Here is a 12,158-nt window from a genome sequence, read left to right on the forward strand (position 1 = left end):
CTTTCCATCTATCTATCAGAAGGCAGGGGAAGTCTCGTTGTATCACTGATACGTTTTGTTCATGTCTTATGATACATTTGGGCAAATTAATACATTTTCAATACATTGGTTGATTCCTTACTAAGGTAATACATGTTTTAATATTTTTTAATGTCTGGATTCCGTGAGGACCCTAATTATCATACTTGGACCAGAATGATGCTCTCCACTAAATTAGATATTTCTATTGTCTGATTTTCACAGATATTTACTTTACGTACAAGAAAATTCACTGGGATATGGTGAGAGGCATGGCATAGGCCAAACATAACATCAAACATACACATTCATGAAAAAATAAAACAAGAATGACAGTTTAATGCCTCCATGTCTCTGGTCGACACTCCAGTCCAGTTGGTGGCGGTAATGCACTTTAAAGTTGGTTGCCAGCAGTCATAAAAAAATACACAGAAGAAGACGAAGAGCTTGAAACAAAACATTCTTTCGACTGTATCAACTTCTGCAGCTCAACATACGCAAAATGACTTGTTTTATGAATTTCTTTACGTTTATTTTCAAGGTAGTAACGTTGCCACTACAATTAATGGAAGTGGTTGGCATATATGGCATCTACAAGCGTTTCTTTCCATTTCTAATTTACAAGATATCTTTCACCTACAACAAGAAAATGAACGACAAAAAGAAGGATCTTTTCAGCAATCTCTCAGAGTTCACCAAAGGCAATGGCCCGCTTCGCATTTTGGAGATCGGTTGCGGAAGCGGGGCTAACTTTGAATTCTACCCGTCTGGTTGCAAGGTGGTTTGCACCGACCCCAATCCTCACTTCGAGAAGTATCTACAAAAAAGTATGGCTGTCAATGATCACCTAACATTTGAAAGATTTGTGGTCGCTTCCGGAGAGGACATGGGGGCAGTGAAAGATGACTCTGTGGACGTTGTCGTCTGCACGCTGGTGCTGTGTTCTGTCAACAACATACCGCGAACATTGCAGGAGGCGCATCGCATATTGAGGCCTGTAAGTTGATTTTCATATTTAGAGTGTAATCATTTGAGCGCTTATCAATTTGGAAAGGAAACAATGCATCCACTCTCAAATAGAAAATATTGGCCATGGTATAACCAACCTTCAGCATAGTTAAATGATGTTTTTCAGAGAAATGTCAGTAACGCGCTGCTGGCAGTTTGTTATACACTGAGTGTACAAAACATTAGGAACACCTGCTCTTTCCATGACAGACTGACCAGGTGAATCCAGATGAAAGCTATGATCCCTTATTGATGTCACTTGTTAAATCCACTTCGATCAGCGTAGATGAATGGGAGGAGACAGGTTCAAAGGACTTTTAAGCATTGAGACTATTTAAAACATGGATTGTGTATATGCGCCATTAAGAGGGGGAATGGGCCAGACAAACGATTTGTGCCTTTGAACGGGGTATGGTAATAGGTGCCAGGTGCACCGGTTTGAGTGTGTCAAGAACTGCAACGCTGCTGGGTTTTTCATGCTCAACAGTTTCCCTTGTTTCTCAAGAATGGTCCACCACCCAAAGGATATCCAGCCGACTTGGCACAACTGTGGAAAGCATTGGAGTCCACATGGGCCAGCATCTGTGTGCAATGCTTTGGACACGTTGTAGAGTCCATGGCCTGACGAATTGAGGCTGTTCTGAGGGGAAAAGGGTGTGCAACTCAATGCTAATGTAAGAATATTTTAAGATAATACATAACGCAGAGGACGAGAGTTCTAATACAGTTCTAACGATCAAGGGAAATTGTTTTTTTTTTCAGTAATAGGGATTAATGCAGAGACATGGGAGGAATTTGTCTATGTATTGAGTCCGAAATAGGATACTTGTTATTTGGCCATTGGCCCAGTTTTATTGCAAGGAATTCTAATTGCTCAACCACAGGCTAGGGCTGGGTTATAGAACTACATCCTGTCCCTTTGTTCAGGAGAGACTCACGGGAGAGAATCACTGAGGACAGGGAAGGAACGACCATCTACCTCTCGGCATAACATCTATGATTTATTCTCTTTAAATAAACCTATTTTTGGGGTCTGTGTTATTAAAGAATTAACATCAACTGCTAACATTAGGAAGGTGTTCCAAATGTTTTGTACTCTGTGTATAACTGAGGTCACTATTGTTAGGGCTTACTGTGTATATTCTGTAGTCTAAATGATTACAACTACTTTCCTACAGATTATGATGGCAATTAGAGTTACTCAGAAAATCAATTGGTAACTTGAAAAACAATTAATCAAATGGCAGCTTGTAACTCAACTGGCAATCTAACATGGTAAATGTTGTTTTGAAACACAACCAGTATGTCTAGGTAGTTTTTAAGTAATGATGAATATTAGGCTATAGCTAGGAAGTTGCAACAAGCTATAGCAGGCACCAAACGTAGGCAATATAGCTACACTAACTAATTCAATTTAGTTTGATTGAATCATCAGGAACACAAGCTAGTGGGCAACGAATACACCACTGTGCAACGCACTTGAATCACTAAACATAAATGCCCTGCTGCGGCTAGTTTTAGAAGACCGTCATGTTTAGAAGTTTCAACTAAATAGTCAGTTACTATCTACATACTGACAATGCATTTTTCTACTAACAGTGGTATGGACTGAAGGTTGGAACAAAATGCTTTGTAACTACTGGTAACTTTTGTTGTTGTGAATGTCCAACAGGGTGGTGCTCTGTACTTTTTAGAGCATGTAGTGGCAGACCCATCCTCTTGGACATACTTCTTCCAGCACGTCCTCCAGCCGATATGGTACTACTTTGGGGATGGATGTGAAGTAGTCAGGGCGACATGGAAACATCTGGAGACTGCCGGGTTCTCTGAGCTCAAACTGAGGCACATCGAGGCACCACTCAACTTCATGATCAAACCACATATTATAGGCTATGCTGTCAAGTAAAGTTTGACAAAAAAAATCAAAAAAGCACTTGCACATCTGAGTTATCTCCTTGCAAGTGTGTGGGGAATAATGTGATGACGATTTAAAGAAAAAATAAACTTTTGTATCACTTGTTCCTATGCAGGCTTTAATATAATACGTCATAAGCAAGAGTGCGGGCTTCTCTTTTCTTTACAGTAAAGTTTGATAAAAATCTCTGGTCTTAGGCCTATCCCAGCAACTGTTTAAAAATAATTGTTGACACTTTTATGTATTCAGTGTAATTTTATAACCCATATTTTACCAGGTAAGTTGACTCAGAACACGTTATTATTTAACTTGGGGAATAGCTATTGGGGATGAATGAGCCAATTGGAAGCTAGGCATGATTAGATGGCCATGACAGTCAGATTGGGAATTTAGCCAGGACACTGGGGTTAACATCACTGGTCTTACAATAAGTGCCATGGGAGTCAGGACACCTGTTTAACGTCCCATCCAAAAGACTGCACCCTACGCAGGGCAATGTCCATAATCGCTGCCCTGGGATATTTTTATTGACCAGAGGATAGAGTGCCTCCTACTGGCCCTCCAACACAACTTCCAGCAGCAACTGGTCTCCCATCCAGGGAATGACCAGTCCAACCCTGCTTAGCTTCAGAGGAAAGCCAGCAGCATACCACTAAGTGTTATTTTGGTTTTGTGCACTTTTCTTAAAAAGAGTTATTCAAAAAAAGTACTTAAAATGGCATATACAGGGAGTGTGTATTAATCTGAAGAGATCACCTCTGTGTAACCAAATGGGGCAACAAGCTGTTTTTTCTTTAGGGAGAGTGGAGGCTCAGAATGCTAGGAGAAGAGGACCGCTGTCATCTAGTGGATATAAACTCTAACCAATAGGCCACCACCTGATCAGATAAACTCTGGGTCTGAGACATGTTCCATAGGGAGAATCTCAATTGGATACTCAAGTCCTCCTCTCTACCTTCTCAAAATCCATTGGATGAGAAAGCTAGATGTCCCGCCACTCAAACATTCTCCTCCAACAGGTTTTGAGGAGAGGGAGAAAGGATGTGAAGAGTATGCAATTCTCCCATAGTTTAGTTTGGCTTTTCCTCAATTCCTCCTGGCATTACAGTGCTTTCATAAAGTATTCTTGACTTTTTTCACATTTTGTTGTGTTACAGTCTGAATTTAAAATGGATTAACTTGAGATTTTGTGCCACTGGCCTACACATAATTCCCCATAATGTCAAAGTGGAATTGTTTTTTGAAATTTGTTCACATTAATTAAAAATGAAAAGCTGAAATGTCTTGAGTCAATAAGTAGAATATAAAAGCAGACACTGAATATCCCTTTGAGCGTGGTGGAGTTATGAATAACACAGTTTCATTTAATTTGTCATTTCTCCCAATTGGTAATTAGTATCTCTTCACTGCATCTCGATTACGGACTCGGGATAGGAAAAGGTCAAGAGCTGAAACACAACCAAACCAAGCCGCACTGCCCTCTTAACCTGGAAGCTAGCCACACCATTGTGTCAGAGGAAAACACTGTACACCGTGTCAGCATGCATGCACACAGCATGCCACAGGAGTCACTAGAGCGTAGTGGGACAAGGACATCCCTACCAGCCAAACTCTCCCCTAACCCGGACGACGTTGGGCCGATTGCGCGCCACCCCATGGGTCTCCCGGTCGCAGCCGGCTGCGACAGACCCTGGACTCGTAGTGGTCTAAAGCGTAGTGCTTTAGACCACCACGCCACTCAGGAGGCCCATCAATTACACTTTTGATGGTGTATTAATACGCCCAGTCACTACAAAGATGCAGCGTTTTTCCTAACTCCGTTGCCAGAGAGGAAGGAAACCACTCAGGGATTTCACCATGAGGCCAACAGTGACTTTAAAACAGTTAAGAGTTTTATGGCTGTGATGGAAGACTGAGGATGGATCAACAACATTGTAGTTACTCCACAATACTAACCTAAATAACAGATTGAATACAGAATAAAAATATTCCAAAACATGCATCCTGTTTGGAATAAGGCACTAAAGTAAAACTGTAGAAAATGTGGCAAAGTAAAATAACTTTGTCCTAAATACAAAGCTTCACTTAATATTTTCAAGCATGATGGTGGCTGCATCATATTATGGGTATCCTTGTCATCGACAAGGACTAGGGAGTTCTTTAAGATGAAATGTATACAATAGAATTAAGTACAGGCAAAATGTTTGAGCTGGGCCACAACATTAACGCTTGTCTGCTTGCTCAAGACAAGTAGACAAGCAGACTATAGATTTTAGTTGTCCGAATGGACAATATAAAACAATTAGGCTATCCTGAACAGAATTGGATTAAAGTGTCCTCCGGATGTGTTGCTCACTGTCTTCCCAATCTCTGGAGACTGCATTGACAGGCACAAGTGGTCTTTCAATCATGCAGTCGCGAGATGCGTTTGCAAATTTGTTGATAATTATTGTTTGTGGTGATTTTCCCAGTTATAGTAAATTTGGTAACACTTTACTTGACACCCTGTGTCATAACATGTTATAACATCATAACGTTGTCATGTCATAATAGCTAGCATAATCTGTCATTACACTGTCACGACCCATATATTTACACCTGTTGTAATATATATTGAGTAATTTTATGGCTGGTTATGACACCTAAATAAGAGTGTCAACCCACATTTATTTTATTTTTTTAAATAATCCTTGCCAAGAAGTTATTTTGTTTTGAAAGTTTGTTTCTTAAATCCTTTGTTGTAATTAATTATTTATAGTCATGTTTTTTTCATCATATTTTAAATAACTTTATAACACTGTCATGAAGAATTATGACCATCCTGTGTCACTTTACTTGGACTAAGAAAATACACTTTGACACTGTGAAGAAGCATTATGACCATCATAATCATATAAGCCTATCACGTACATGCCATTATATCAGTCAAAAAAAGGGTGTCCTGTCCTGCTCCTGAAATCTACACCTGCATTCAACCCAGTCATCCGCAACAGAGCATTGGGGTAGGTTCATGTCTGACATCAATGTGTGTGCAATTACAATGGTGATAATTGAATATGGTCAGTTAAAAAAATACCTATACAACATAAACATACAGTTGACACGTAGGCTATGGTGCAATGGAATGTTGTGCCTTGTGTGGTAGGTTTTGTGGGTTTTGACACTTATGTACGTGTCATAACCAGCCATAAAATAACTACCATGGTAGGATTTGTGGGTTTTTACATTGTTATGTAGGGGTCATAACCAGTGACAAAATAACGCAGAATATGTCACAACAGGTGTAAATATGTGTCATGACAGTGTTATGACCTGTTATGTCAGCTGTCATCAAATCCAATTTTATTTGTCACATACGCCGAATACAACAGGTAGACCTTACAGTGAAATGCTTACTTACAAGCCCTTAACCGACAATGCAGTTTTAATAAAATACCCCAAAAAATATATAATAAAAAGTAAGAGATAAGAATAACAAATCATTGAAGAGTAGCAGTAAATAACAATTGCGGGGCTATATAAAGGGGGTACCGGTACAGTGTCAGTGTGTAGGGGCATTTGAGTTAATATGTAGGTAGAGGTATTAAAGTGACTGCATAGATAATAACCAAAAGTAGCAGCAGCGTTCTGGGGGGGGGCAATACAAATAGGATGGGTAGCCATTTGATTAGCTGTTCAGGAGTCTTATGGCTTGGGGGTAGAAGCTATTTAGGAGCCTCTTGGACCTAGACTTGGCGCTCCGGTACCGCTTGCCATGCGGTACAACCACTAGGGTGGTTGTAGTCTTTGCCAATTTTTAGGGCCTTCCTCTGAGGTCCTGGATGGCAGGAAGCTTGGCCCCGGTGATGTACTGGGCCTTACGCACTACCCTCTGTAGTGCCTTGCGGTAGGAGGCCGAGCAGTTTCCATACCAGCCGGTGATGCAACCGGTCAGGATACTCTCGATTTTGCAGCTGTAAAACCTTTTTGAGGATCTGAGGACCCATGCCAAATCTTTTAGTCTCCGGAGGGGGAATAGGTTTTGTCGTGCCCTCTTCACGACTGTCTTGGTGTGCTTGGACCATGTTAGTTTTGGTGATGTGGACAAAAAGGAACTTGAAGCTCTCGACCTGCTCCACTACAGCCCCTTTGATGAGAATGGCAATCTATGGCATGTTATAACTGTGTTATTACTTAGGATGCTGGGTGTCAAGTACAGTGTTGCTGCACATTTTGGGTCAGCAAAGAAAATCCTGGAAAAGTCATGGTGTATGCATCACCTGCGTGTGTTCCAGTGGGCCATTGCCAGAGGGGAAGAGAAAGAGACATTTACGCAGCAGGTAAAATAATGGTACAGCCTACAACAGGCTAACTAGATTGCCAATTCAAAATATATTGTATAGTTTGGCTGATTATCTTGCTAGTTAAACATTTAGCTATTAGCAAGCATTAATGTCATTGCCATGTCCCACGTCCTAAAATAACTTTCAAATGGCACTGTTGTATAACTGCAAATGGCCAACACGCAGTTGATATGGGTGCGTAGTTGATGAAACCAATGCTGCATACTACGGTTGTAAAAACTGTCTCTCAAGGGCTCAAAATTGGCTAGGATTCTCCTCTATTCAATACTAGCCATGTAATTCTGACAAAGTGAGAGAAAAAAATGTATGCTGTCAAGATCTCCCCTAAACACAGAATATTTTAACCTTACAAAGAGATAAATGTCTTAGTTAACTTGCCCACCTTAGCCATTTGATCCCGGGTTCATTCAATGATGGAATTATGTTATAAAGACATAAGTATTTGGTGGTAATTGTAATGTTGCAGAGTGGCCAACTCTCCTCCTGGAGAGTCCAGGAGTGTGAAGGCTTTTTTCTCCAGTCCTGCTCAAACACGCCACATTGTAGTAAATATCAGCTGCTCAACAGGACCTTGATAAGCTGGATCTGATGTGTTTGAGCATGTTTATATGAAAAGCCTACACACCCAGTAGCTCTCCAGATGGAGGGTTGACGGACCACATATGTTTTATACATTGGCCTATTAATGCAGTATTTTACTTTGTGGTGGGTTAAATGCCTTGCTCAAGGTTACAACGGATCAGAGGCCTTACATTGTCAATACCAGTGATAATAATGGTTATTTTGTGGAATGATTCCTTGCATCATACAACACAACTTTTAGTACCTTTTTGATGTTTACAGACCATTTATTTTTATTTTTGGACAAGTGACTTAAAAAGTAAAAAGTCAGTCCCTAGTCAAAATCCTATAGGATTTTAGTTTTTTTCCAATATAATCCTATAAGATTCTCAAAATCCTATAGAGGTGACTGCGAGAATCCTAAAAGATCTAATAAGATTAATTTTTATTTCCAATGGGAAAAAAGTAGACCAATCGGATTCTGATAGAGGTGACACAAAGTCCTATAGGATTTTGTCACCTGTACCATAACCTTATTGGACTACTTTTTTTCCAATTTGTAATCAAAAGTAATCGTATCAGACCCTATAGGATTCTCAAAATCCTATATGGTTTTGTATGACCTCTATCTGAATCCGATTGGACTATTTTTTTTCCAATTGGAAATCAAAAGTAATCTGATTGGTTCCTATAGGTTTTTGATAAATCTTGTAGGATTGTGTCACCACAGTCAGAATCCAATCAGAACTTTTTTCTTAATTGAACCCCAAAAGTATAGTTCGTTGTCATAAGTTCCAGTACAATACAACAACATTTAATTAAATTTTTGTTAATTGGAGACAACCGTTCTATATACATTTTTGTTTTATTCACCTTTAAGAAAGCCTGTCCCTTTAAGAGTGACTGATGATGTCATAGCTAGCGCAGGCTTGCAGTGTTACTTAACTACCAAGTTCAGCTAACATTATTATTCTAACTGTTTTATCCTTCACTGTTTGGGAATCAAGAACTATGAGTACAGTATTTGTTTCCTAATGTTTCCCAACAAAGTTGTCAATGTTTTAGTCATATTTTGTTATTGTACAGCATTTTCTGAACTTGTTTTTATGCTAGCAGAGACACTACTGCTAGCCACATTTTGCCTGTCAGCTGCCTAGCTAGCTAACGTAAACTCACTCACTTTTGTACATCGCCTTGGTCTGTACAATTGACCTTATTTTAGCGCCCCAAAAACATACTTCCAGATCAACTGTAATGTCAATACCATTGTAAAGCACACTTTCTCCCCTTTCCAACAAAATAAATGAATGACATGACCTAAACGCTGCCCGTTTCTGCATAATTCAAGGAGGCAATGCGCACTGTCGGGTCTTTTTAAAAATGGCGGGTGGGGAAGCGAAACCAATGCATGATAGTGAGAAGGAGAGATGTTGTGTGGGAAAATTGCTTTTTTTTTCACTCGATCTGTCCAACTTATCTTATTGCCTCTAAAATGTAAATAAAACACTATAAAGAGTTTATATAATGTGTCATTCCATACCTATTTGAAGGTTTGTGTCGAATTTGAATTGGATTTTTAGGGCGGTGCTGAAGTGATCTTAGAAGCAAACAGCGGCTTTGAGAACGATGATTGCATGCAGTGATGACGCAAAAAATGACTAGGTTATCCCCCCCCTTACCCCTGTCACTGTCCATTTCTTGTTTTTAAACGATGAGAGAAGTGCTACACCTGGTGGAGAGAGGTTGTAAGACGGAAATAGTTGCTTTATGCGTGCTGTACGTTACGGCATGACACGTCACGATGTAACGGAGGGTCTTTCCTCCAATACTATAGAGCCATTACCATGTCCATCAACGCTTGAATAGAAACGTTGTTCACACACCAGATTTTGAACTCAACACAGTCGCTACAGACCCATTCGTTTTCTTTGTATCCTTGTTTGAATGTTGCGGTTGCGCACATTTGTACAGAATGGGGTGAGTTTACGTTAGCTAAGTTGTTGCCATTTGTATCTTGTTTTTGAGTCACTGTACTGTTATAGCAGATGGGAGATATTTATCTTGTTTGTTTATTACTAAATACACTACAGTACCAAAAGTATGTGGACACATGCTCGTCGAACATCTCATTCCAAAATCATGGATATTAATATGGAGTTGCACCTCCCTTTGTTACTATAACAGCCTGTCCACTCTTCTGGGAATGCTTTCTACTAGATGTTGGAACATTGCTGTGGGGACTTGCTTCCATTCAGCCTCAAGAGCATTGGTGAGGTCAGGCAGTGATCTTGGGTGATTAGCTTGCTGTCAGCGTACCAATTCATCCCAAAGGTGTTCGATGGTGTTGAGGTCAGGGGTCTGTGCAGGCCAGTCAAGTTCTTCCACACCGATCGACAAACCATTTCTGTATGGACTTCACTTTGTGCACTAGGGCATTGTCATGCTGAAATGGGAAAGGGCCTCCCCAAACTATTGCCACATATTTCTGTAAATACAGAAATATGCTATTTACATAAGTTTTCACACCCCTTGGCAGCTATTGCAGCTGTGAGTCTTTCTTGGTAAGTCTCTAAGAGCTTTGCACACCTGGATTGAATGATATTTGCCCATTATTCTTTTCAAAATTCTTCAAGCTCTGTCAAATTGGTTGATGATCATTGCTAGACAACCGTTTTCAAATCTTGCCATAGATTTTCAAGACAATTTAAGTCAAAACTGTAACTCGGCCACTCAGGAACTGTCTTCTTGGTAAGCAACTCCAGTGTAGATTTGGCCTTGTGCTTTAGGTTATTGTCCTGCTGAAAGGTGAATTAATCTCCCTGTGTCTGGTGGAAAACAGACTGAACCATGTTTTTCTCTAGGATTTTGCCTGTGATTAGCTCTATTACGTTTCTTTTTTATCCTGAAAAACTCCCCAGTCCTTAACGATTACAAGCATACTCATAACATGATCCAGCCACCACTCAATAATGTGTTGTATTGGATTTGCCCCAAACATAACACTTTGAATTCAGGAAAAGTTAACTGCTTTGACACATTTTTTTGCAGTTTTACTTTACTGCCTTGTTGCAAACAGGATGCATGTTTTGGAATATTTTTTATTCTGTTCAGGCTTCCTTTTTACTCTGTCAATTAGGTTAGTAATTGTGGAGTAACTTCAATGTTGATCCATCCTCAGTTTTCTCCTATCACAGCTATTAAACTCTGTAACGGGTTTAAGATCACCATTGGCCTCATGGTGAAAACTGTGAGCAGTTTCCTTTCTCTCCAACAGCTGAGTTAGGATGGACGCCTGTATCTTTGTGTTACTGGGTATATTGATACACCATCCAAAGTGTAATTAATAATTCACCATGCTCAAAGGGATATTCAATGTCTGCTTTTTTTAATTTTTTATCCATCTACCAATAGGTAGGCCGTCATTGTAAATAAGAATTTGTTCTTAACTGACTTGCATTGTTAAATAAAATAAAATAAATGGCTGCCCTTAGTGAGGCATTGGAAAACCTCCCTATTCTTTGTGATTGAATCTGTGTTTGAAATTCACTGCTTACAGATACATGTATGTGTGGGGTACAGAGATGAGGTAGTCATGTTAAACTCTATTATTGCATACAAAGTGAGTCCATGCAACTTGTGACTTTTTAAGCACATTTTTACTTCTGAAATTATTTAGGCTTGCCATAACAAAAGGCGTTGAATATTTATTGACTCGAGGCATTTCAGATTTGAATTTGTTATTGATTTGAACGGGGGAAAAAAAGAAAAAAAAACATTAATGCACTTTGACGTTATGGGGTATTGTGTGTAGGCCAGTGACACAAAATCTCAATTTCATCCATTTTAAATTCAGGCTGTAACGCAACAAAATGTGGAAAAAGTCAAGGGGTGTGAATACTCTATGAAGGCACTGTATATCACTGGTTAGAAGAGAATTTGCTAAAGACAGACAATCTACATACATTGTAGAATGTCGGATGGAAGTTTTGAGAGGCTGCCGAAACGGGGAAGGAAACAAATCAGGTGCTTTTTAATTGAATCACAACCCGCCATAGGATATCAACAGTGACAAGAGCTGGCTGTTATTTGAGTGATACTTTCTCTCAAATCCATGTATTGGTGTGTGACCGCAACTTTTTTTACAGAGAGCACCCTGAATTTTCATTGCCATTTGAGTTTAAAAATTATTGTAGAATTTTAAGTCCTAAGACTTAAAGACTTATGTCAAAATCAACAGTATAAAGCCAATTATATTGATTTGTTTTAATCAATTTTGTGTCATTGTGATTACTATAAATGTTTATACTAACATC

General features: G+C 39.5%; 1 protein-coding gene across 2 annotated transcripts in view; it reads left to right on the plus strand.

Annotated features, from left to right (window-relative positions):
• Window positions 1-423: 423 nt before the first annotated feature.
• The window catches only part of LOC110494251 (thiol S-methyltransferase TMT1A), a 29,529-nt gene continuing 17,794 nt past the window's right edge, over window positions 424-12,158 (plus strand). The window contains exons 1-2 of one of the 2 annotated variants that reach the window (XM_021569179.3): window positions 428-1,015; window positions 2,699-4,221. In XM_021569179.3, the coding sequence (XP_021424854.1) occupies window positions 521-1,015; window positions 2,699-2,932 (729 nt within the window). In that variant the 5' untranslated portion in view covers window positions 428-520 and the 3' untranslated portion in view covers window positions 2,933-4,221. Of the gene's footprint in view, window positions 1,016-2,698; window positions 4,222-12,158 lie in introns of those variants that run through there. The other variant, XM_021569178.3, reaches the window with a different exon arrangement.

The sequence above is a fragment of the Oncorhynchus mykiss genome, chromosome 17, assembly GCF_057628025.1.
Source record: "Oncorhynchus mykiss isolate SJ-2025 chromosome 17, ASM5762802v1, whole genome shotgun sequence".
Taxonomy (NCBI): Eukaryota; Metazoa; Chordata; class Actinopteri; order Salmoniformes; family Salmonidae; genus Oncorhynchus; species Oncorhynchus mykiss.